This window comes from Populus euphratica, unplaced genomic scaffold (genome assembly GCF_000495115.2).
Source record: "Populus euphratica unplaced genomic scaffold, PopEup_1.0 scaffold80.1, whole genome shotgun sequence".
NCBI lineage: Eukaryota > Viridiplantae > Streptophyta > Magnoliopsida > Malpighiales > Salicaceae > Populus > Populus euphratica.
In genome coordinates, this window is record NW_011499960.1 from 191,570 (window position 1) to 216,990 (window position 25,421).

The window sequence follows — 25,421 nt, forward strand, 5'->3', positions numbered from 1 at the left end:
ATATATATATATATATATATATATATATATATATATATGAATTCTTGAAGAATTCAATTCAAATCATAAATAAATTTAAATAACTTATTATAATTTTTATATTTAAAATAAAATATTAAAACAAATTATATTTAATATGGAGACCAAGAACATAAATAAAAAACAACCAAATGAATAATCAAATTCACATGTACTAAACACCACAAATTAATGTATTTTAACACATCAATTGAGTCATTCAAAGCTGAAATAATTCAATGTTGAAATTAAAAACCCCATCTTGTCATTAACAAACATAAGAACAAAAATACAATAATGCACCAAAGTTGCAATCTTTATCGTTAAAATATCCTAATAAAACAAAACAAAACAAAACAAGAAAATCCCATGTTGGAACAACTATAACAAAAAACAAAAAACAAAAGCGAAAGAGAACATAATGTTTGACATTCATCACTATTATATTTAAGAATGTTGTTTTTTTTTCCATTATGTAGCATTTCTCGTATAAAAATAGTGGATTAAGAGATCCACTGACTATAAACATCGTTTAGACTCTTTGTTTTTTCAATCCTTTGAAGGGTGACGAAGCTAGTACATTAGGAGAGACACATGTTCCATAGAGAGGGGAACTTGAGCAAGCCATTAATTATCCCTTGTTATGTTGCTAAAGACCAAGCCCAAAACACATACGTTTAGAAAAGAATTAACAGTCTACTTTGTTTAAAAGACATAGTCTATGATTTGACAAAATCAATAAAATCAAACGGTCTAAATTATAATTTACACAAGAGCATCCCCAAGACTCTCTCTATCAGATCATGAGCAGATGCATCGCTCAAGGTAGTGCAAATTTTACTTCATCAGAAAGAAGATGAACCCAGCCAGGATGCGAAGCTGAGATGAACACGGATCAGGGAGCTCTCTCTAAGACAGCCATTGGATCTGGCTTTACTGTTAATTACCTTAGCAAGGCTTGATGGTGGAAAGCTCAAGATGGGAGGAAGGGAAAGGGCTTTTTCTAATGCCTCCCCATTTATATCTACACAAGTTAGGATTAAAAAAGGTAAATTGATGCTGCAGAAATGCATTAAGTTCAAACCATATGGCATTGATCATTGCTTATAGAGAGCCTTTTCAGCATCCAGGAAAAGTCAACCATTGCACAAGCACTCACTTTCTTTCAATGATCTTGTTTGTTCTATTTACCTCCCTTGAGGGCTTCAAAATATGTGCTCTTCTGTACGTAGCACCAATCTCTGTGGAATCAAGGTTAATGTGCCACAGAAAAGCCCACTCACCGCCATTCTCTTCTTTTCTCTACCTCTTTCTATAATATTTACAACCCTGAAGACCCTTCAAAGTTCTGTCCATTTCCTTACTTACGAGCCCTTAAAGAATAAGTACTGATATAACACTGCTATTCACAGTTAGGTGCAATTCTTCAGGAATGCTTCCTCAGCGAAATCAAATGCCGTCAGATGTATGCTTTGTCCTCTCTGCAGTATGTTCATCAGATGTCAAATCGATAACGGGTTTTTGGGCTCCTCTCAAAAAGTTTTCGGCAGTGCTCATCTCGTCAATTGATGAGCCAAGTTTATTGCAATTGCCAGTGTTATGAAAGGATGATGGCGAATCATTAGTCACATGGTCATTGTGCATGCAGTTTCCCTCTCGAGAGTCCTCAACAAATTCCTCAGGCTCCGTTGATTTTGGAGAAAGTTCAAGGCAATCTGTGTGTTTTTGATGGTCTAATCCCTCAAATTGTGAATGCAAACGATCGTCATCAACCCCTACCACCCCTATCTCTGATGATTTCAGGGATCTACTGATAGATGCTTCTGAACTGGAGTCGTCATAAGGTTCCCCAAGCTGCATGTATTTTTGATTCCTCGATGAACCAAGAGATCTAAGGTCTTTGAGAGAAAGTGAGGTTGAGGGAAATTCCATTGCCAAGCCAGCAGGTAGCTGATCATCTTCTGTGTCTAATGATGAATCAGAGACTCGTTCACCAGTTTCCTCAGCTTCCTGTTTCCAGACAACGCAAAAAAATTCAGTAACTTGCATAGGAAACTATTGTTCATCATCAGGAAAGATAAAACTATTACCTCCACAGGTGACATGCAAGTCCTCCAATGAAGTGTTCCTGTCTGCCAACAATTTCCATTGGAAAGAAACCTTGCACTAGTTCCTGGTTTGAGCAAATCCCTGGAATTCAATCCTAGTTCTTCAAGTCTTCGTCGCTGCGCAACACTGATTGGAGATTTTGCTGTGAGTGAAATCTGAATCTGAAGTGTTTCTTGCTCATTTGGATCAGAAGATTGAGTACAAGACTGATCTTCAATGATTTCACAGATCAATTTCTGGATGTGTGTCCTTTTCAGTGAGGCCTCCCCAGGTATAAACCAATTTCTACTAAGCTGGTTAAAGATTAAAAAATTTGTAACTACCCAAAATCTGAAAATTGCCATTTTTTTCAAAAATTCAGAAAACAATTGCCAAATATAAAGATAATGGACACGAGCATTCAATTCCTGCTAACTTCATGGTCCAGGAAAGCAGGATGAGGACCTCTAGTCCTGATCCCATAACGAAAATTGAAGCAGGGAGAGAGGGAACAGAAAGCAAGAGAAAATAGAAGTTTGTCAATTTTATTCATAGAAAATTCTAACAATTCTTGCAGTTTATATAGTTATAAAGACTACCACAACTTGATAATAAGAGCAAAGCAGCTGAAGTTAAATCACAAATGCAATTGCAAACTAAATAAAAAAATAACAGTTTACTATGAAAAGCAAACCAGTATTCAGAAAACAATGCTGTAATTGCAAATTTGATCATATACAGAAGGAGCCAAAATCATCAGTAATCATAGGGGATTACCTTTCAGAGATAATAGCAATGTGAAGCCAAGATTCCTTAACTTGGAAACGCTTAGCACTAATAACACTAGGATTATAATGAATATTTATGTATTCTAAACAGAAAGTCTTGTCTCAGAGATGAAGCAACGCAGGTACTTGAATCACCATAAAAGAAGTCCCAACTGCGAAGATTATTCAACAGATGCAAAACTAGAAAAATGCAAAATCACTTACAAAGTTTGAAAACTCTGTTATCTTAAAAGGACTGAAATCAATAGGAGCTTCTTCAAGAAAAAGCTCCACATAATGGAGTAAGAACAGGCCACAGTCATACAAATTTTCCTGCTGCGGTAGCTGAATCAAAATGATAACAAAAGTTGCAGTTAATAACACTTTAAAATTGTATATAATGGGAAAACTTAATAATTTTCTGAAAACGGTAATCTGTAAACAAATATTCAGGGAGTTTATGATGCAGCAATTCTTCATTCTATATTTGGGCCAGTAAAATATCAAAATCTAAAATTAAGAAAACTTACGTCATAAATATATTATATTGATAACTTCTCATAACTAATTAATTTTTTGATAGACTGATAAGATCTGGACATAATTATTCCTCATAAACACTCCATCCTCTCCTTCACCAATTCAGTTGATAATGAAGGGGCAAATAACATAATTTTGACCTGTCAAGGTGAGAACTTCTTTGCCTTTAGAGCAGTGCTGTCAAGAGGCACTCCAGGCAAGGCGAGGCCACAACACCTTTATTAGTCTCAAGCGAAAAATTTCAATGAAGCGCTGCCTAGGTGAGCACCTCGTGAGTGGACGTCAGGTGCTCGCTTGAGCACCTGATTGAGATACTTCTTTTTCTGTTGGATTTTTTTTAACTGATTTATGTTTGACCTATTTGTCCTTTTCTAATTTAACACAAAAATTGGGCTTAGGGGTATTTTTTGTAAAAGAACAAAGATCAGGGTAAAACAAGAATAAAAAAATCATTAAAGTGGGATGAAGGAAGGACACTTGAAGAGAAATATCAGCCAAACTTTGCATTGAACAGAGTCAGAGAACAATAGCACAAGTACAGAATAGGAGAACAGGAAAGCATGGATGAAGATTAGTGAATAATGTTGATGATATTTAATTTTGCTTTTTAATCTATTTGACTATTTACTACTTTAAATTATCTATTTTGTTTTAAGAGTGAAAAATATAACTTTATATAAACTATATTATAGTATTTTATATTTTCTTTTGATTTTCTATTGATCTAATCTTAATTGGGAAGTTATATATTTTAGATTTACATAATATAATATAATATAATATTATACATATATTTTTTTTAATCTATAGCATATCGCCTTGGTTCATTCGGGCGTGCACCTAGAAACTCGGGTATTTTACAGGTTTGGCGCCTTTTAGCACCTTTCACCTTTGACAACACTGCTCTAGAATTCTATTTCTATAACAAATTAAAACTTGAAAGTGAAGGGAAAATGGAAGTAATTGCTATGTGGAGAACATTATGAGTTAAACTTTACTTGACTGACAGTATAACATGACTAACGTGGTGTTGTTTAACTAATTAATTAATATTTGATGTCCTTACTTCAAATCTGTTAAGTTGCCTCATTATTTCTATAAAAAACCAAATATGCAAGCCTAGTTAGTTACTCCACCTTAGATGTAGCTTTAAAGTCTTAAAAGGAAACAAATGGACTTAGGGGCTGAGCTAGAATTCAAAGATTAGGAGGGCAAAGAAAAAGTTCAAAGAAATATGGGGGTAAATGTCTAAGAGAAAAGAGGGCAATTTAAACTACCAAAACTAATGTGGGCAAAAATAATTTTTTTGAAAAATTCAAGGGGAGGAAATTGCCCCATTTCTCCTCCATGCAAGTTTGTCCTTTGATGGACTGCCTGCCCTGGTGGAGGTGAAGTCCTGAACGAGTGTGAGACTTATTTTTCTAGCTATTCATTGAGAACATTAGAACCTTGATTGAATTGTTGGATGAACTTCACTTTAGTACTGTTTAAGGCAACTATTAAAAAGTTCAGAGGAAAATAAAGCAAATTATTTTAAAAAGTGAGGCAGCACCTCAAGTGCGACAAACCGTAAATGTAAGAACTTTGACAATGTGTCATCCACAGTCTCATTATGCCTTTCTCTCCACTCTTCATAGAGATAACTGTCAACATGTAACCAAAGAACTCAATTCATATGAAGGCATTCCAAGCACTAGCTTAGCAGACAAATTCGAAATTGAAGGGGAATAATAATTACACTGGAAAGTAAATGGAATTGTTGATTCAATGCAATTTTTGCACCCAAAAGAACGGCGACTAGTATGTACAAAGTTTTTCTTGGTGTCAACTACAAATTGCATCTATGCCACTAGTATGAGTCTTGGATTGCCAAAAGGTATGAAAGGCTAACCAGAAATAATAGCAGGAATAAATAGGTTACCTTTGAATAAGATTCTTGAGGCCCTTATGACTTCCTCTAATCGAATCCATGTGCAAAATGCATGGTACTTTCCTTGAATTTCCACTTTCATCCTCTGCAAGATTACAACAAGATGAAATCAAGCAAAGTAATACTAGAACACAAAATAAAAACAGACTTTATCACATAGATCCTTGCCTCTGGAATGAACCACTTCACCAGGATGACAAATGACAATCAAACTCCAGTGAAGACTGCCACCAAGGGAGTTTATTATATTTCATGTTAGCAAACGATACATAAGAGAATGTCCCCTCATGACCTAGTAAAATGAAAGCAAACTTAATTCTCACCTGTAATTTACAGGAATAAAAATGTAATCCTTCTCGAAAACATTCAACTTTCTTGTCCATTTACGAACACGTTGAAATGCTATCCTGCCTTCACAAGCATTAGATGGGCCCTTGTCTAGATCAGCAAGCTTCCGAAAGAAAAAACTATTGAAGAAGTGGAACCTTTGCCTGTCATCTGGCTGAATTTTATTCTTCAAATATCTGCCAATTAAACAAATCTTTTAATTCTCTGTTACTTTAAAATGGTGACATAGAAGCTACATCCCCATAATCCTGTATGACTAAAATACTCGTGTAAAAATCACTTTAAAAACAAATATACCAAAAATAACATCACAATTGTGGATCATGCTTCTACAAGAAGCAGGATAAAAGATCCTTCTCCAGATACAACAAACTGTTCAGGTGTAGCAATTTAAGCAAGAAGCTAGAAAGCTTGAAAACAGGAAATTATCTCCTAACCATAAGCTTTCACATCCAAATTCTTTCATTTAATGCTCCTTGGTGCCAGCTCTTAAAATGAATAACCAATGCCATTAGCCAGACAAGGATTATGCTAGTAAATATAGATATTAGGCAAAGGGTATAAGTTTGTCCTACTGAAAATCTTAAATTAAGAATGAATGGATGAGTAGAGTTAGGCCCCACCTGCCAACCTGGGGTCAAACAGATTTACAAGTGTCAATGACTCCATCGTAGACAAGAACTAACCACCAGCGCAAGAGGAAATATACAAGAAACTTTTTTTACAAACAAGATATCTGACTTATATCATCTCACAGACAAGGTTTTATGTCAGATTACACACTAGATCATGCAGCCAATTACACACTAGATCATGCAGCCAATCTCTCCACTTAAGCAATGAGCAATAGGTATGGACCATGGAAATAAAAAATCTACACCTGGGGTAGTTTTCCATTATTTTTCCAGTTCGACATAGAATCTACTAACAATAAAACAGTTTTAGCCTATGTCTCCAAATACTTTATGCAGAAAAAGTATGAATCAACATATAAAATCACAAATCAAATACCTTAGACTAGACTTTACCACTTCAAAACATCCATTACTAGTCTCACCTATGACCACACTATCTCCCATCTTTTCTTCCATCAACTAATTTTTTACATATTTCATAAAGACCCATTTCATAAAGACCCACAATCCTGGACCTTAAGTTTGAAACTAAATGTGCAAATTCCTCAATAATAATAATAAACAAAAAAACAACAAAAAGAAAACATGTTCACTTATTCACTATATAGGCTATATCAAGAAAGCAATTGTCAAATAAAAAAATCAACACAGGTGATATGCGTGTAAATTCTGCCTAATTAACTTGAGCATGGACTTCAAGAATGAAACTGAAACAACTTTATGACACATCTTATGCAAGAATTCCAGGCCTTAATTTTTGAATCCAAATGCAAACCTTTCTCAAAAATAAACATGTTTACTATGTTCACTATATAAGTTATATCCAGAAAGCAATTGTCACGGGGTTTTGGGGGTGGGGGGGTGGGGGCTGCGGAACTTTATCCCTTAATGTTATGATTCTGCTTCATGACATTGTATATCAGACTTCAAGATTGAAACTGATACAATTTTATTGCACATCTTATGCGAGAATTTCTTCAAGAATACAGCATAAAAGCCAAACTCTGGACGTTGAAACATATCATCAGGAGTCAAATTGACAAAACCATTAGTAACTTGATGAAACTTACTGGATATAAAAGTCAATGATGGTATCATTGATGAATGTCTCAGGTTGTAGAAGCTCTACATCTCGCTTACTAATTGAAACAGCATCAGGATCACCTTTAGGATAAATAACCTCTTTGAATGTTTCATGAATACTGGAACAAAAGATATTAAATTAGAAACAATTATGAAGGAAAAATGAGTGAGATTAAGTTTGGAGCAAAAGAGATAGTCAGCAAGTTTTAAGAAAGTAAACACACGTTCAAATATAAAGTATATGCTGTACAGGAGTTACAAATTAATCAAGCAAATATATGATGTGAAACCACACAGTTTTGCAGGATTACTAGAGTTAACCATATAACAGCAAAAGCCATATAGAAAAGAGAAGGATCACAGGTCAAAACTCATTTTGGAGTAGGATGGTATACCCCAAGAGGTAAAAATATTTGGCAAACTTACTAAATAAGAACCAAGAACTTTACCACTGAAAACATGATCTCCATCAAAAGAGATTTCATGCTGTCAAAAGAGACAATTATTCCTAGTTTGCTTGATCTACATCAAACCATGAGTAATTTCCTATCTAGAAAAGTAATTTACAAATTATTTCACCAATAATTTATAAGTGTAATCAAAACCCAAAAGTATATAAGAGAAACCAATTCAAATATTATAAATGGGGAAGCTGGCGTGTGTGTGTGAGATATATATATATATATATATATATATATATATATATAGAGAGAGAGAGAGAGAGTCACAACCATGAAGGCCAAATATCAAGATAATTAATGAGAAAAACTGGCTGGGCTCACAAATCATAACATGTTCAATGTTCAGTTAGCAAATATGTGCATCCATCTATTTACTTACACAGGAAAATAAGGCTTTGAGGTGAACATGCCATTGTGCCCAAAAGAGGCATTCCCATCCTTTTCCAAATCAGATCTGTAGCATAAAAAAAGTAAAGAAGATTGATCGACATGTTGATTATTTCATCAAGCAAATTTACTATTAAAGCTAACTAAAAGCGGATATGAGGAAGATTATATTGCAAGTGATAGTTCCCACTGAAAAATAGAGAGAACGCCAAAAGATACAAACAACTTGAAAAAAAAAAAATACAAGCTAGCATCTGGTATGGTTTAAAAAATGATAACAGTTCATTAAAATAGCTAATAGATGCCCAACCAGCTGGACAACCTTGGAAAAATTAAGCACAAATTTCATCTGGTGTGATCATACATAGACACATAATATATAGATGGTTGGGTATTGCTACCAAATTGAAAACTCACTGAGAAGTAACATTCCAGATATCCTTGTATCTGACATTCAATGATTTAATTGCTTCCTCTCCTTCATGCCAATTAGGATCATAAACTGAAAACTTCAACTTGTCCACATCTGCATGCAATTTTACACCAAAAAAAAGAGAGGATATATTAGAGCTCTATTGAGGAAAAAAAAATAAAATTCGATGGAGCATCTGCCAATCCAATAAAAGTACAAAACTATTGATCACAAATGTTGAAAAAAATGATTTTATAATTCATTTTATAATTATATTGGCCAAGAGTTAAACCCAACTCCATATATAAAGAATGTTGGCATGACTATAACTAGAGCAGGAGGCAACAAATAAAATTTATGAACAAAGGAAAAGGCACAAAATAAAACAATGAAAATTCTAAATTTCTCACCCCAGCGTTCCTTGACATCAGTATTCATAATCAACTTTTATGATAGCAGCTTGGAACAGTATTATGTCTCCAAATATCACACAAACCAATCTAGTTAATTCTAGTTTTGTTTTTTTTCCTTGTGGCCAGGTAATTTGTAAGCAGAGATATATTGTCCATATTTCTAATGCAACTAACATGATGGCACAATGCACCACATAGCATTCAGGAAAGAACTACAAGAAATTATCTAAGATTGAACAGATATCATATTTCTTTGCAAAGAGCAAGCTGAATAAACATCTAAAAGAAGGGTATGTCTAAAGTGTTACTCCTTGTCATTGTGAGGAGAGACATCATGGCAATTAACTATTTGTGAGCAGGTTGCTTATAATGCTGCCTGCATCCTATAATCTGATTGGTCAAGATATTAAATAAAGAAAAGCTTGAACAAAATCCTACTGGAATTGTGCATACCAGAAGCATCATTTGTATTTCCAGCTCCTTCAGAAACCTTTGATCTAAGGCAGAGATAAACCATAGCAGTTGTAACCTACATCCAGAGATGCAAGAAATTTAACTTGCTCAAATCAGCATGCATATGTAGAAGATAATAAAGACAGTATAACTCACCATCTCACACCATTCTGAATCAATACTAATAAGATCGTCAAGATTCCACTCAGCATTAAATTTTCCCTTGACCCCATTTGCAGTAGAACCCTCCATTCTGATGCTGCTTCCTGAGAAAGTTAAGCAAGACTCTGTACCATATATGTCGCCACATAGAATATAGTCCGGAAAAACAGCAACCGTATAATTTGTGTAATCCTGCAACACAAACAAACACATTGATCCAAGAGATCTAAACTATCATACCAAGTGGATCGGACTACTAATAGCTTCATTGTATGTCTAAACCAAGAGAGAAGGGGTAGGGAGGGTGAAGGAAAATCCACAGAAAAAATGGATGGCTATTTGACATTGGATTAATTAATAAGAGAAGGACCATAAAGGAGCAAAGCTTTTGCATCTCTCAGTGCATGCAGTAAATAAGGGGCAAGACTCCCATATCATCCAAAAATGAAATTATGGAATTATATCAGCTAGTTCAGAAAGAGTATCAGGGCAGAACTGACCATAGCAACAAGCTACTATATAGAGAGGATGAAAAGAAAGTCGTTTACAAATATGGATTTTTGGTTTACGCATTTTCATTTTCCAAATGGGAGAGAGTTTCCAATGGAATCTCCATTTTAGGAAGTGTGTTTTTCTTAAACAGAAGAAAAGGACTTTATTAAAAGACAGTAAGTGTGAATTTTAGACATCTGAAATTTAGCAAATAGATGCAAATTCAGAGGATTTCTAACCTCAAGGAGGCTAAGAAGCCAGGCTTTCCAACAAGCCAAAATAGAATAAACTACGGTTCATTTAAAAAATGAAATTTCTTCACACAACTGAAGGAGAGAGAAAAACCATTTAATTTCAAAGAACCATTTCGTCAGAACAGAGCACGCTGGAAAAAATCTAATGACAAGATTTTGGGTTACCGACTTTAGACCTAGCTACAAACAATTTTTGCAGTTAAGTTCATGCATATTTACTTTAAAAATAGGGGCAAAAAAATCATCTGCGTCTCTATCATCCATAAAAATAATCTTCAGGCAGCTCCGAATATCAATACATAATTTTATTTTTTATTTTCTTTGAAAAAGAAGACACAGGATACTTACAATTTTATGTCCAAGAGAACCACACTCTAGCACTTGGTTTCCTAATGGAACTGAAAGAATGCAAATTTTATAAATAATTTGTCAGATCATCCTTGACAATGAGAAGATAGTACAGATTAAGTATCTATTAAGCTTAATGAAAGATGAGGAAGGAAGGAAGATTAGAACCTTCATCTTCTGAGGGAGTAGAGACAGAAGTTGACGAGCTCATTTCAATGCTGACATCATTATCTGAAATCATACCAACTAACTCATTCTGTGACAATTTTGGTTAAATATTACAAGGTCAGAATCTACATATCTAGCTTTCTCAGAAAACAAGAAATGAGTTTCTGAGAGCAAAAAAAGAGAACTGAGTCAGAAGAATGCTATTTAATTTTTTCACTGTGAGTACAATTTTAAACAAAGAATAACAACTATGGCATATAACAAACTCAATAGGGTAATACTGGCTTTCATTTCATATAATGCAGGAGAAGTATAGGACCACAGTACATACCTCATAATTTGAAAAACTAGATAACCTAACGGTATCCGGCTGAGAAATCTCGTTGTCAACACAATCTTCTTGTGGCATGCAAGCAGGAACTGAAACAGAATGTTGGCATTGATCATCTATAATGGTTGTATCAATATCTACTACTCCATCACTATTTCCCTTGCATAAAGTATCGGTCTCTCCAGCAACTATTGAGCAGAGCAAATAACATTAAATATTTTACACCAATTTCGATGAATAAACAAATCTTGCACAGGAAGTTCCCTTACCTCCAGTGGCAACATCAATTGATCCATCATCTATATCAATCCCAAGGGTATCCAGGTGAGAAATCTCCTCCTTGACAGCACAATCTTTTTGTGGCATTCGAGCAGGAACTGAAACAGAACATTGACACTGATCGTCCAAAACAGTTGTGTCAATATCAACTACTTCATCACTCTTTCCCTTGCATAAAGTATTGATCTCTCCTGCAACTATTGAGCATAGAAAATAAAATTAAATATTTAAAACCAATTACAAGAAATAAATGAACCTTGCACAGGAAGTTCCCTTACCTCCAGTGTCAACATCAATTGGCCCATCATCTGTAATAAAGGTTTCCATCTGAGAAATCTCCTCTTTGTCATCACAATCTTCTTGTGGCATGTGAGCAGAAACTGAAACAGAATATTGGCATTGATCGTCTATAATGGTTGTATCAATATATACTACTTCATCGCTCTTTCCCTTGTGTAAAGTAGCCACCTCTCCTGCAACTCAATATTGAGCAGAGCCAAAAACATTAAATATCTAACACCAATCACAACAAATAAATGAAACTTGTGCAGGAAATTCCCTTACCTCCAGTGTCAGCATCAATTGGTCCATCATCTATATCAATAGGTTCATTGCTTCTTTCTATTTTCACAGTCCCAGTACATCCCCCAACTACATAAAAATTATTGGACATGAATCTCTCATATGATAAAGCATTTATACGGGAGTAAAGCAATGATAGTAGGCAACAAAATGCTGGAACAATAGTTTTTATTTGACTTAGTTAACCTTAATTTCTTTATAATCATTCCATTTTTCCCCCCAATTTTAAAAAATCTCCAGAATTAAAATTCACTCTCAATTTAAGGTTCAAAACTCGAAAAAAAATAAAAAATTGAAAATCAAAACTGTAAAATAAAATAAAAAGAGCGATGCGCATAACCTATTTTGTTTTTCCACAGTTGTATCATTGTTAGCTTTTTTCATGCAATTCATAACCAAACTCACAATTTAGAGTTTAAAAAAAAATGAAATTATTCATCCTCAATTAATTATTTAATTTTTTCAATTTCATGCAAATATACAATACTCAAAGACAGTCCAAATTCGACTCCAAAAATTAAAAAAGAAAAGAAAGAAAAAACTTACAGCACTGGAGGAAATTATACTTAGTGAGAGGAGAAGAGGCGTCGTCATCCTTCTTGTTGTCGTTTCGTTTTCTCTTTTGAATTCGAAACTTGCCGACGAACTTCGCCGACTCCTTTTCGACTATATCTTCTTCTTCTTCGTCGAACTCGAACACCCTAAACTTCCGAGTCGAACAAGTCATGGCTCAATCAGAGTCAAAAATCAAAACAAAATAAGCAGCGGAACGACAGAAAATTCTTCCGTGTTTTGTGTTCAGTAGAGAAAGATTTTGAAATTTGCGAGTAACAGTCGAATGGGTGGCAGGAGAGCAAAAGACAAATATTTGAAATGTCACAGAAAAAGGGATTTTCAAAGTGCTAAAAGCACGTTTTCCGGTGATAACGGTTAAAGTAATTTTTATTTGGAAAAATATTAAAATAATATTATTTTATTTTAAAAAAATTATTCTTCCTATTAATATATTAAAATCATTTAAAAATTAATTTAAAATTAAAAAATTAAACTGTTTTGAAAACATTTTATACAAATGTTGAGAGAATAAAGGACAATGTGGTTTAATGATGTTATTTATAGTTTGTTTACTCAGTGTTATTTAAATTAGATTGGAGCATATTTAGTATTATGTTATAAAATATTTTTTAAAATTATTTTTTATTTTAAAATAATTTTTTTTTTAATATCAATATATTGAAATTATTAAAAAACACCAAAAAAATATTAAATTAATAATTATTTTAAGGAAACACACTTTAAAAGAAGGCTTATAATTGGACTTCTCTACTTTTCATTCAATATTAATTTTTTTATCTTGGGATTTTACCGCTTATAATAAATTTTAATTGTATATATGTTATTCGGGTTTTTACTATATTGATACATATTAATATTGAAAATAAATATTTATGTTATATTCATTATTTATTAAATAAGAAATTTAATTTATGCATTACTGATGATAAAATTTTGGGTAATGAATACTTATAATTGAGAGGTAAATATATATTTGAGGAATGTATAAATATATTAAATGAGAAAAATATATAAAAATATATATACACAAATGAGTATAATGTTAATATTAGGCATTCATATATTACATTAAATTGAAAAACAAAAATGTTACATCTGTGTGCATAATATCAATATGGGTTTGAATTAGATTTAGATTGGTTTAGCATGAATTTATTGATATTATTATTTTATTTAAAAAGAATTTTAAATATTTATACCTAACTCAAAATAGTAATTATTCAAAAAAAAAATCACTTATCTAAATCTATTGAGGTGAATATTTGTTGTATTTGTATGAAGGTATATAAGCGCATGTGTTTTCCATGATTGCGTAACTTAACTAAAAATTTGAGTCATATATTCACCCATAAATTATCTTGTCAATTATGAAATAATATTGTTCTGGGTAATTTAAGAAACTAAACTAAAAATACAGCATTTTAGATAAAAAAAAAATTCTTTAAAACTGACATGAACTAGTTAATTTAGTTATAAATTGACCTTCTAAATTACTTGAGTTTGATTAGCTTAATATCTAACAGAAATTTGAAAGAAAATCCTTTTAGGGCCAAGCTTTGAATTGACATAACATCGAATTGACCCATTAGAATAGACTTATTATATTAGAGAATAGTATAAATTATATTTTTAAACTTTATATAGCAATTTAAGTTTTTGACATTTGTTAACCAAATAGTCATGGGTTTAAATCTTGATATCTGATCTAACAACTTAAATCTTTGAATTGAAGTAATAATTTAAGATATTAACAATGGAATATCCATAAACAAAAAAAATTGAAATTTTTTTATAGAATTTGTGTGCAAATCTCTTTGACAAATTCTAGATCATATGCTTAATTTATATGCTAACCATGTCACAAAAAAAAAAAAAAAAAGATGAAGCCTTCAAAGTTCAAAATGAAGTATCCATGTAATTGTACTTAGATAATTAAAATTACATAAGCATAGATTAAGAAAATTCAAACATAAATTAGAATAATATTTTTCTTTGATGGAACTCACATTTGATGATTTAGATTCTAATTCATCAACAATATTGCACTAGATTCTTTGAGCAAAGTAAAAAAAAAACGTTTATTTATCAACAACACTTACAACACTCAAATTCATAGAGAGATCAAAAGTCTGTACCAAAACAAAAATCAGATTGTAAGTAGATGGGTATATATAAGCAAGGTTTATGCATCTAAAAATAAATTAAATTGTTACTTTGTATCATATCCTTAATTATAATTTTTACATACTTTGGTCAAGATTAGAAGGATATTTAAAAGTATTGTGGTGGTTGCTTTTTAAAGTATTTTTAATTCGAAAATGAATCAAAATAATATTTTATTATTATTTTTAAAAAATCATTTTTGAAATTGTTTTTTCAAATTTTGCCAAACCCAATGCGGGGCAAAATACAAAATGGGGCTAAAGTGATCTACTAAAGGTAGATTGTCTATTTTTTAGTATAAAAACAATATGTCAGTACAAATTCTCTCTTTTTGAACCATTGTAATCTTCATGTCAGGCATTTACCTTGCTGATTGTTCTTAAATCTTAATGCTAGACATTGACCTTGCTAATTGTTCATCAAGGAAAATTAAAATTGTTTAAGCACAAAGACTTTTAATATTGTCAAGTATATATCTTGACCAAAATAAAAAATGTTGTTTTCTATAATTTAACTCAAGAATTTTGATATATTTACCTTTTCAGTTATCTTATTGTACATGGCAATCACATCTTGCACTGTGGTCTCAAAATAAGTTGTTGTATCATAGCTCTGTAAAGAATATTATAATCTTAATCAGTATTATTGAGTTCCAAACTTATTAGTAAAGTTATAGAGAGACATGAAAAGGTTCCCTTTTTGAGCTACTCTATAAGGATTTATAATTGCTATATAGATGAAAACTCCAGCCAATCTTGTTACAAGGGTAAGAAAAAACATGTATAAATGGTAGGTATACTTGTAACTTACAATAGAAATTAAGCGATGGTCATCTTCCTCATTGTTTTCATGCACATATTTGTTGTAAATATCATAGAAAATCTCATATATTGGACTAAGCAAATAAATTCATGCCTTCAGTTTGATCTTAAGGTTATTTGTTTTAGTTTCAGTTGAAACAAAAATAATGTATTTTTCTTTTACAGCAACATAATGAGCATATGAACAACAGAACATGTATCTAGAGAAATAATGTGAAAGTTTATTGTCGTAGGGGCGACGTCGTCTAGCAACGGCGGAGACTCTTGTCGTACCTCCTGATGAGGGGTGTTGTGTGTTGGGAAGGTTTTTTGGTTTTAATCATAAAATTATGATTAATGTTTAGGAGTTGTCACCTAGTATTATGGTCACTAGGAACCTATGGTCTGCGAGAGTCTGGGTAAGGGACTGGTTGTGCAAGGGGAAGACGCATCACCCCCAATGCACCCTACCTAAGGTAAGCTGCATTGTTGTTTGATTTTTTTTTATTTTTTTAAGTCAGTTTCTATTTGTTGGTCTTTTCTAAAGTTCAAGGCAGATTTATCTTCATGAGAAAGTCTCTACCTTTTTAGGTTAAATTCTAACTGTTCTAAAGTCTGAATTTTAGCATTGTATTTCTACATTTTGTATCTTTAATATCTAAGGGTATACTTTATCATATAATTTTACACTCATAAATATTAAAGTCTACATCTGAATGCTAGAGAAAATTGAAAAAAAAAAAGATTTTTTATATTTTGATCAAATCCTAATGGGTGATCATAAATTGGTTATGATATCCATTTTTGGGTTTTCAAAACACGAGAAATATGCAATTTTTCTTATGAAAATATGCTTGGAAAATTTTTAAAATTTGTCTATATGCATGAAAATAATTTTTAAAAATAAAAATTGATTTAAAAGTTTTTTTTAGATTTTTGGAAAAAATTTTAATTTTTTAAAAATATTTTGGAGAAAATTGGGTATTTTATTACCGAATTTGTATTTTACAGTATAAATATATAATCCGATATTATGCAAAATTAATAGAAAAATATTTTAAAAAATCACAAATTTTTAAAGGATATTTTTTTGGAATTTTTTTTTATTAAATATAATATTATAATATAATATATAATATAATATAATATTAAATATGTGGGTTAGGCCTGCCTAGCTAACTGGGCCAAGCCCAGGAGCTTTTGGTTAGGCCGATATCGACCCAACTTATCTTTTTGGGCCAACCCAAATGGTCTGGCCTAGGCCCGCATAGTTACTGACCCGACCTAACAACCATGCTAATTAATGTTGTTGCATGCAGAACAAGAATTCATTCTGCATGCAGCAACTCGGTTAGCAGCACCGAGGAGGTGGCGCTACCTGACGCCTGAGTGCCTAAATGGAGGCCTGTGAAGTCGAAACGGGGAGCGACTAACGTGAGGACGGTGGCCGGTGGTAGAGCAGGATGAAAGAAGGAGAAGGAAATTTGCGGCGGGAGAGGGATCGGCGGTCGCGGTGGCTATTTTGCCTCTAATGAGGATTTGGATTTGTAGGGAGGCTATGCTGCCGTCTTTTGGTGGAGAAGGAAGGAGTCTGTGGGGTCTTCAGGGGCTGAAGAGACGATGAAGAGAGAAGGAAGGGAGGAATGTTGGCTGGAAAAGAAAACAGAGGAATACGTTGATTTTTGGACCTCTTTTTCTCCTCTCTCAAGTCATCAACGAAGCCTCTATTTATAGGCAATGGAAGAGGGTAATCTCGTCTACACCGGGGTAAAATTTCAGCCATTGATTCAGTTGGGAAGGATCCTGAGTTGTCAATTCTGCAGAAAAAATTGTCTGGGTGGGTATGTTTAGGCTAGCATTGACGCCACGTGGTCGTCATTCAGACTGAACTATTCACCGGCGCCAAGTTTGGTTAAATTTGGAGGATGTTTGTTGCATTAAATGCACCTGCAAAGTAGGTTGTCGAACCAACTTTAACCGGGTAAAAGAAAAAGACAATGAACAGTGACCAGAAGACGCGTCATCTGATTCTCTTTTTTTTTTTAATGTAAAACGGCGCCGTTTTGGACTGAAATAGGAATTTTTTTAAAATTTCAATTGAGTCTTTTTTCTTTCAATTGCTTTCAATTAAACTCCTAATTGACCCTTAACTTTTAATTTAAAGCAATAAAGCCCCTTCTGAACTTCAATTGGAACCCCAAAGTTACACACCTTTTCTAATATGATCCTTGGTCTTGGAATTTATCAATTTAACCCCTAATTGACCATTAAACTTTTAATTTCTTTAATTTAGCTCTCACTTTTTCTTAATTAAGCCCCTAAAGTGTAGCGCCTCTTGTAGATTGGTCCCTGGATATGAATTTTGTTAATTTAACCCCTAATTGACCCCAAAACTTGAATTTTTTTGCAAATTTGCCCCTGATTTCAATCAATTAACTTGGTAAAAATTAAATTTGGTCTCTTAAAATTTCAATCTTCTCAATTAAACCCAAATTAAGCTCTCAAACTTAATTTTTCACCAATTAAGCCTAAAATAAAATTAATTTAACTCATTTAAAGTATAATTAAGTCTTTGCACTTAATTAAATCCTTCAATTGGACCCAAATTAATTCTTAAACATAATTAAAATTTAATTTGGCCCATGATTAAATCAAATTGGTCTATTAAAAATTTAATTATATCATTGGACTTAATTTTTCACTAATTAAGCCCCAAATAAAATTAATTTGATCCTGAACTTGCATTGTTTCCTCCATTTTTTGGGTATAAAGGGATACAATTAGGCCTTGAATTTTCTTTAAAATTTACAACTTGACTTCCCGACCTACTTTCTCTATGTTTTCAGCCTTTATTTTATTTTTTTATTTTTATTTTGAAAAAAAAATTGATTTTTGGGGAATAACCCAGAATTGGATTATGACATTTACAAGCAAATCTTGAAAGATATCCAGAATTGAATATATGTAACTTAAATTTTAACTATTTGTTTTCTATCCATCTTAATAATGCATTAAAAGCATGCAGTCGATCAAAAGACATTGTAATATGCATTTAAAAGTATATATGAGAGCTTTTAGGGTTTTATCTGCATAAATAAAAATAAATATATATGTGTGATTTGCGTTCAAGTTACTTTTGTGGTAGAATAACTTGCGCAAAGTGAGAATATCCAGTGTCAAGAATAGGATGGCTCATTATACAAATAACACGACCAACCTTTCTAACTTTCTTCACTTGTGGCATTACAACAATGATAAATAAAAGATGATTAACATAGTCAAAGCTCGTTTCAGCAAATGAAGTAGTGATGCAAAAGACTGGTCTCAAAATTGTTTGATGCTACTTTGTTTGGCAAATAGGATGGGTCACAAATGGCTTTCTTGCATCTAGCAGTTTCTTTTTTAGAAGTCGCATCAATGGCTTTTCCATTTTCATCAAACTCTACTTGTTAATATACAATAAGACTTATAAGGATCAAGTAGTTTGACAATAGAAAGCAAATAACAGATCAAGAATTATAGATTCATATGCTATAGAAAAGGTTATAGATACAAGTTGTTATTGCAATTTTACCTTACATTTTAGCTTGTTGAGCATGTAAGTGCCACCATATACTACTCTTAAGTGTGCAAATGACTGACAAAATACTAAGACATATTAGAGCAACTTATCTCACTCTCTAATTCTATAAAAACATTATGGACTTCAATAAACCTGAAGCAATTATGCTAGTTTATATAGTGGATAGATATAAAGTGATCCTCCTTGGAAACATGCTAATGATCTACATAACGTTTTAGGGAACGAACAACAGAATAGCTTGAAAATTACTTCTTTTACTTTTTTCTTTAACCATTAAAGACGAGTAGAGAACAAGATTTTAAAGAATTGTAAGTACACCTTTATTCTCTTCACAAAATCCAAAGATAGCTGATCCAAATAACTATCATCAAGATGAAGACTTAGTGCATGATCGATAAAGTCGATCATATCATCTTCTAACCCATATTTTTTATATGAAACATGATTAAAAAGCATTAATCTAATAGTTAAAATTTGATTAGCTAGCTCTCAAGAACACAAAATATACATTAAGGTGCATGAATTTATTTAAGCGTTTAATCAATAGATGAAGTGATATTAAACTAGACTGAAGTTTCTATCAATCAAAGAGAAAAGTTAATCAAACACATACACGATAACCTCTCTTGTTGTAATTTTGGTCAAGTCCAAACCCTCATGAGACTTAGGATCATTGTCATCATAATCTTGGACATAAATGAAGAACTTTCGAGCATGGTGTTTTTCAAACAATCCCATCAATGGCGATTTTAATGCTTCCACATCAGTTGTTTGAACTTTGTGGATCTGAAAATCAAAACTATTTCTTTTATTTTCTCACTAAACAATAATATCTTTTGTTCTAGATTTTATATTATGCAAATGTGCTCTGGCCTTCCCTTTATTATACACAAAACTACCATCAACAACCTTGAAATTAAGATACTTAGTAACATCTATGTGTATCAAAACACGAACCAAACCACGATTGGCGATAATAAACTAGCATAACAAATTGAAAAAAAAAAAGCAATGCAGACACTTACTGCATGTTATCATTTAACAACAAGATTATAAAAATCCATATAAAATACCTTAGATATCATGTCAACATTGTACTCCTTGCTTGCACCTAGGCTCTTTGGAGACTAGTCACTCCCCCTGAAAAGCTTCCATAGCTACAATCATAAAGAGGGTAAGGAAAAAATCATGTAAGAATATGGAAAATATAGTAGACAAGAAAATCCAAAGTATTTTACAACATGAACATAAGAGAACCACCTAATTAAGATAAAAAAAAAATGTTGATTCTCCTCTATAATAGTCATTGCGGTACATATACAGCACATGTTTCAAATGAAGATTCAATTGGGTTATTATAGAAAAATTAAATTATATAAATAAATTAAAGGAAAATACATGCTTTTTTCAAACAATAAAACTCAAAAAATCTAATGTTTTTCAGCATTCATTGATAAAGAGTAAATATTACAGGCCAAAACATTAAAACATTAGTGTTATGATTGTGATAATAAAATCATCTAAAAAAAGAGAGAACTACTTTGAGTCCATCAACAGAAAGAAGACCATTGATAATGCATTCCTTAAGACCAATTCCTAGAACAGTCACATCATACTCTTCATCCTTAGTAATAAAATCCATCTTAAAAACAAATCTTTTTGAAGATTTGATAGATACATGGAAGGAATAAAGAGATTATTATTATTTTTTTACAAAATAAAGAGATTTATTGGAGATAATGAAAAGAGAAAGGTCAAGTTATATATATATATATATAAATTTATATATATATATATATATATATATATATTGTTTGATTTAGAGCATTTAATGAGAACCAATGACAATAACGCATAAAGCAACATTAAATGGGTGATTATCAAAAACCAGAGAATGATTAGGAAAGGTATATTACCATGCGCCGACATGCATTTCTAGACATTATATTTTATTTTAACCTAATCTGATATGGGACGTTAATATCTCTAGTTTGCAGGAAAAACAATATTTTTTTAGTATTTTTTTTATATTTTATTTTGAGAGATTTTATGATGTTCAAGGATGACATCATATTAGTAACTCGATGAAATTAATTCTAGAAAAAAACCACAAACATAAGGAGAAGAGAAAAAAATTCATGACACTAAAAGTGATTATAATATCTTGATCATATTAGTTATTCAATGGATTCAATCTACATAAATTGATAAATACAAGTAGGAGAGAGAAATAACATGTGGAGATATTTTTATTATTTTTGATGAGTTATAAATTTTATTTTATCTCCCACGTGTGTTTGTCTTTTTCTTCAAAGAAGGTTTCATTAAGTAACTAATAGAATACCATTAATTACAACTTGAGTATAATAAAATCTTAAATTTTGTGTTTTGTATATTAGCTTATCTCTATAGAATTTTCTTTTACCTAAATAAATTTTACTTTGAAAACCCAAATCAAGATCATTGTATAAAGAAATTAAAACTCAAGTTTTTAATTAAATTTTTAGCTAATAGACAAGGTGAATTGTTATGGAAAAGATCTTTTTTTTTTTTACAATAAATAATTCTTTATTTTTTTATGGATTGAATTTTGCATTGATTTGAATTGTGATGAAGGTTCTTATAGCTACAATCAATATTTTATGAAATTATATGTTAAAAATTTATTATGAATTGTTGCACGTGTGCGGTGTCGAGGTGAAAATATCCACTCTCTCAATGTATATGTATCCATATGGCAAATATTAGGAGACACGAAATTCTTTTTTTTATCAGTTAAATGAAATAAGAGTCGTCATCTAGTATTTTAATCATTAGGAACCCTAACTAGTCTTAAAGGGTATGAGGACTAATTGCATAATGAGAAGGTATTATCACTCTAAATATGTCTTATCTAAGGTAAACTGCATTGTTTTATTATCTGATAAAATATAAGGTCTTGTTGTGTTTTCTAGTTGTTGGTCCATTTATGGTTTAAGAAAAATCTTCTTCAGTAAAGAGATTTTTATCTTATTGGGTAAAATCTAACCGTTCTAACATCAACAAACAAATTTAATATTCAGAATACATCTTACGTATAAGATTTTAACCCTAGATACTAAAAGAAAATAAAATAATTTGTTTGGAATTTTTAAAATATTGGCATAGTTCTTTTGACTTTAATAAACTAGTTATTAAAACTAAAATCCATACTAAAAAATATTTTTTGAAATTTTTTTTATATAAAAATATGAAATGATTTTTTTTAAAGACTTGGTTGTATGCATAAAAATAAAAAAATTATATATATATATATATAAAAAAAAATTTCAATATTTTGACTAAACTCATGTATTTTAATATCGGACTTTTATCTTTACAATATAAAAATACAAATTGATATTAATTAAAATAAATAAAAAATTATACAACAAAAACATAAATTTTTTTAAATAATAATTTTTTTTAAAAATATTTTTTTTATTTTTTATTTTTTATTTTTTTTTAAATTAACTAAATCCAACTCAGTCCTTATAATTGAGTTGGACCCAATCAGGCCACTGGTTCCAGCCAGTGACCTAGTTGAGTAGCAGGCACGCCCGCTTGCTACAGTAGCACATGAGTTATATGTTAACAGCTATTGTAGCTTGTGGATTATAATGAAAAGGAGAGGAGAAAGTACTCATCTGGAGACAACGTTGAATGCACTGGTGTGTTATTGGTCCTCTGTTCGTGTCTGTATTCTTTTTCTGAGTTTTCTTTTTTATTCTCTGCCCGTGTGTTGCTCCAATGTCTTCTCCTTTTACTTCTTCGGTTTTTTTTGTTCCTCCGTGCTTTCTCCGCTCAGAACGAAGATGACGTGAGGTGTTGCTGATTAAATGGAAGCTCTTGCCCCTGGTTTTTTTTAGTTCTTTTTCCGGCGCTCCTCTTTTCTCCCTTCTTTTTCTTTCTTTCACCCTCTATTCTCTGTGGCTTTCTTTTCCGGTCTGTTTTGCTTCTGTTCCTCCTCTCTCTTTCTACTCTGTCATCCCTTGTTTTCCTTTGCTTCTCTTTCTTTCTTTCTTTCTTTTTCTTCGGTTTCTCTCTTCTATTTCTTCTGTTCTCTGAGTTTTTTTTCCCTCTCCTTGGTTTTATCTCCTCCCTATACTCTGTCTTCTCCTCCCTGTATTCTTTTTTATCTCCTCCCTTTGCTCGATCCTTCCTCTCGCTTTTATAGCCAGAGGATCTAGACCTTTTCCGTAATAACAAAGTAATGGTTGGCATGCATCATGGTGGCATGAAACATGACCCCCGACTGAAGCGGCTCCATTGCTAGCTCCTTCATTGCATTTATTATCGAAACTGTCGCGGATGAAGAAGGCGATGAACAGTTGTCAAGGAAACGACGCCGTTTTCAAATTCAAAAAAAAATATTTCTGATTTGGTCCTTAAATGTTTTTGCAATTTTGTAATCAAGACCCTTGGATAAATTATAATAGGATGCTTTGATTTTGTATTCATGTGATTTGATTCTCAATTGATCAATAAATTTTTTATTTTTTATTTGATTACATCAACTTTTTAAAATTATAATTTCATCCTAAAACTTTAATTTCTTCCACTAAAAACCTAAATGGATTAAAAACTTGATTTTTCTTTTAATCAAACTTTTCATAAACTCAATTAAATCCTTGATAAAGTTTTTTTCATAAACCTCTAATTTTAAATTTTTTTTTTTTAAATTGAATTTTTCTTGTCAATAGAGCTCTTATTAGTTAAAAATATACTGTAAAATTTTAATTTTTATATTTTTGAATTTTTTTAACTAATTTGTAGTCATTTTATGATGTTTTAATATCTTTTTTCTTACTCCAATTATTTTTTTAAATATCTTCTAAATAAATTTTTTAATATATATTTTTTTTTGTATTTTTTTATTTTTGTGTACAACCAAAAATTAGTAACAAACCAGCTTTTGGAGCAGTGATGAAGGAGATCACAACGTAGATTTGGAGTTGAAACTTTCTCCACCAGCAATATAACCAGTGATGGAAGGTTTCCAAGTGGGAAAAAAAATAAATAGAGAGAAATAAATGGAAGAGTGTAAAAACTAAAAATAAGTAATTTTGAAGCGCGTGGTTTACACGTAATGGATTGTGAGTTTTTTATCGCACGACTTTTGATGGGAGAAGACTAGTTTTTAGCAGGTTGACTTATAACCATTGGATCTAGCTTGTTTTATGTGCGTCCTAGAGTTCACTAAAATTTTTTCTAAAACCTGTCCCTTTCAGGATGAATTTAGGAGTAATTACAAAATACTCTTGTAGAAAAAATTATATTAAAAAAATCATTAAAATATTTTTTTATCAATAAAAAAATTTATAATTTTTTTATAATAGATTATCAGTTATAAAAGAGAGTTAAGCATTTAAGCTATTTAATATTAAATTATTATTAATGGAAAAGTGGCTTCCTTTTCAAATTCTCTTCAAATTGAAAATCTCAAATTGAAGAGTGGCTTTTTTTTTCTTTTTTAATAAAAAAGGTTTATTTTCTAAATAAAAATAATAATAATACATAAATTCATCTTCACTTGAACAAATACTCCTAAAGTTTTGCTCAAAGTACTTGCAATAAAAAAAATAAAAAAATAAAAAATATTTTTTAGTAAAAGCATAAACAAACCTATTATAGAGTTGAACTAGTTGCATGACCCGCGCGATGCCGCGGGTTAATTTTTTTTGTATAAAAAATATCAAAAAAGACCAAAATCTAAAAGTATTAGGTCTTTCTGCAAATCTATACTCAAGAGTCTTGGGTTTGGCTGCAACGCCTAACCCAAGAGTAATATTTATAATATTAATAATAATATTAAACTTGCATTATCCAAGTTTAAGTGGGTCTAGTTGCAATACCAAACTCAATAGCTTTGAATGTGAGTTTGAATACAAAGTCGTGTCATAAAAGTGTGATAATTAAATAGATTAATTAAAAAGAAAAAACAAAGAAAAAAAAACCAACATGAAGAAAAAAACTAATGAAGGAAAAGAAAAAAAATATGAATTAACTGGGTTAACTGACACGACTAAAAGATTGATGTCTTCTCCCAAGTGCAAGAGTGTCGAAGTAATAAATAACCCGGCAAGACCGGGGTCGAACCACAGGGAGGTTAATTGTACAAATTAAAAAC

The 25,421-nt window shown here is 31.4% G+C and overlaps 1 protein-coding gene and 1 pseudogene across 9 annotated transcripts; both read right to left on the reverse strand.

Annotated features, from left to right (window-relative positions):
* Positions 1-633: 633 nt before the first annotated feature.
* Positions 634-13,039, reverse strand: LOC105138620 (probable ubiquitin-like-specific protease 2B). Of its 9 annotated transcripts, none has more exons than XM_011044752.1 (19): positions 12,698-13,037; positions 12,134-12,220; positions 11,848-12,042; positions 11,560-11,760; positions 11,291-11,481; positions 10,960-11,047; positions 10,792-10,841; positions 9,692-9,889; positions 9,536-9,611; positions 8,675-8,783; positions 8,250-8,324; positions 7,397-7,528; positions 5,667-5,867; positions 5,512-5,567; positions 5,335-5,428; positions 4,966-5,056; positions 3,099-3,218; positions 2,095-2,420; positions 634-2,032 (listed from the first exon to the last, which is right to left on the reverse strand). In XM_011044752.1, exons 1-19 carry the CDS (start codon positions 12,876-12,878, stop codon positions 1,468-1,470), a joined length of 3,036 nt encoding a protein of 1,011 aa, XP_011043054.1. In that variant the 5' UTR covers positions 12,879-13,037; the 3' UTR covers positions 634-1,467. The 9 variants fall into 9 exon arrangements, with proteins under 9 accessions (XP_011043054.1, XP_011043052.1, XP_011043051.1 ...); XM_011044750.1 differs by having other exon boundaries at positions 11,291-11,478; positions 11,560-11,766; XM_011044749.1 differs by having other exon boundaries at positions 11,560-11,766.
* A 1,766-nt stretch (positions 13,040-14,805) lies between these two features.
* Positions 14,806-20,915, reverse strand: LOC105138664 (guanosine nucleotide diphosphate dissociation inhibitor At5g09550-like; annotated as a pseudogene).
* Between the last annotated feature and the right edge of the window lie 4,506 nt (positions 20,916-25,421).

Bases quoted from the DNA above. Each gene is read 5' to 3' on its own strand.
- LOC105138620 (XM_011044749.1), bottom strand. From the start codon at position 12,878: ATGACTTGTTCGACTCGGAAGTTTAGGGTGTTCGAGTTCGACGAAGAA. The intron at 11,482-11,559 runs GTAAGGGAACTT...TGCTCTGCTCAA, and splicing joins AATTGATGTTGCCACTGGAG to TAGTTGCTGGAGAGACCGAT. The intron at 5,868-7,396 runs GTAAGTTTCATC...TTTAATTGGCAG, and splicing joins ATCATTGACTTTTATATCCA to ATATTTGAAGAATAAAATTC.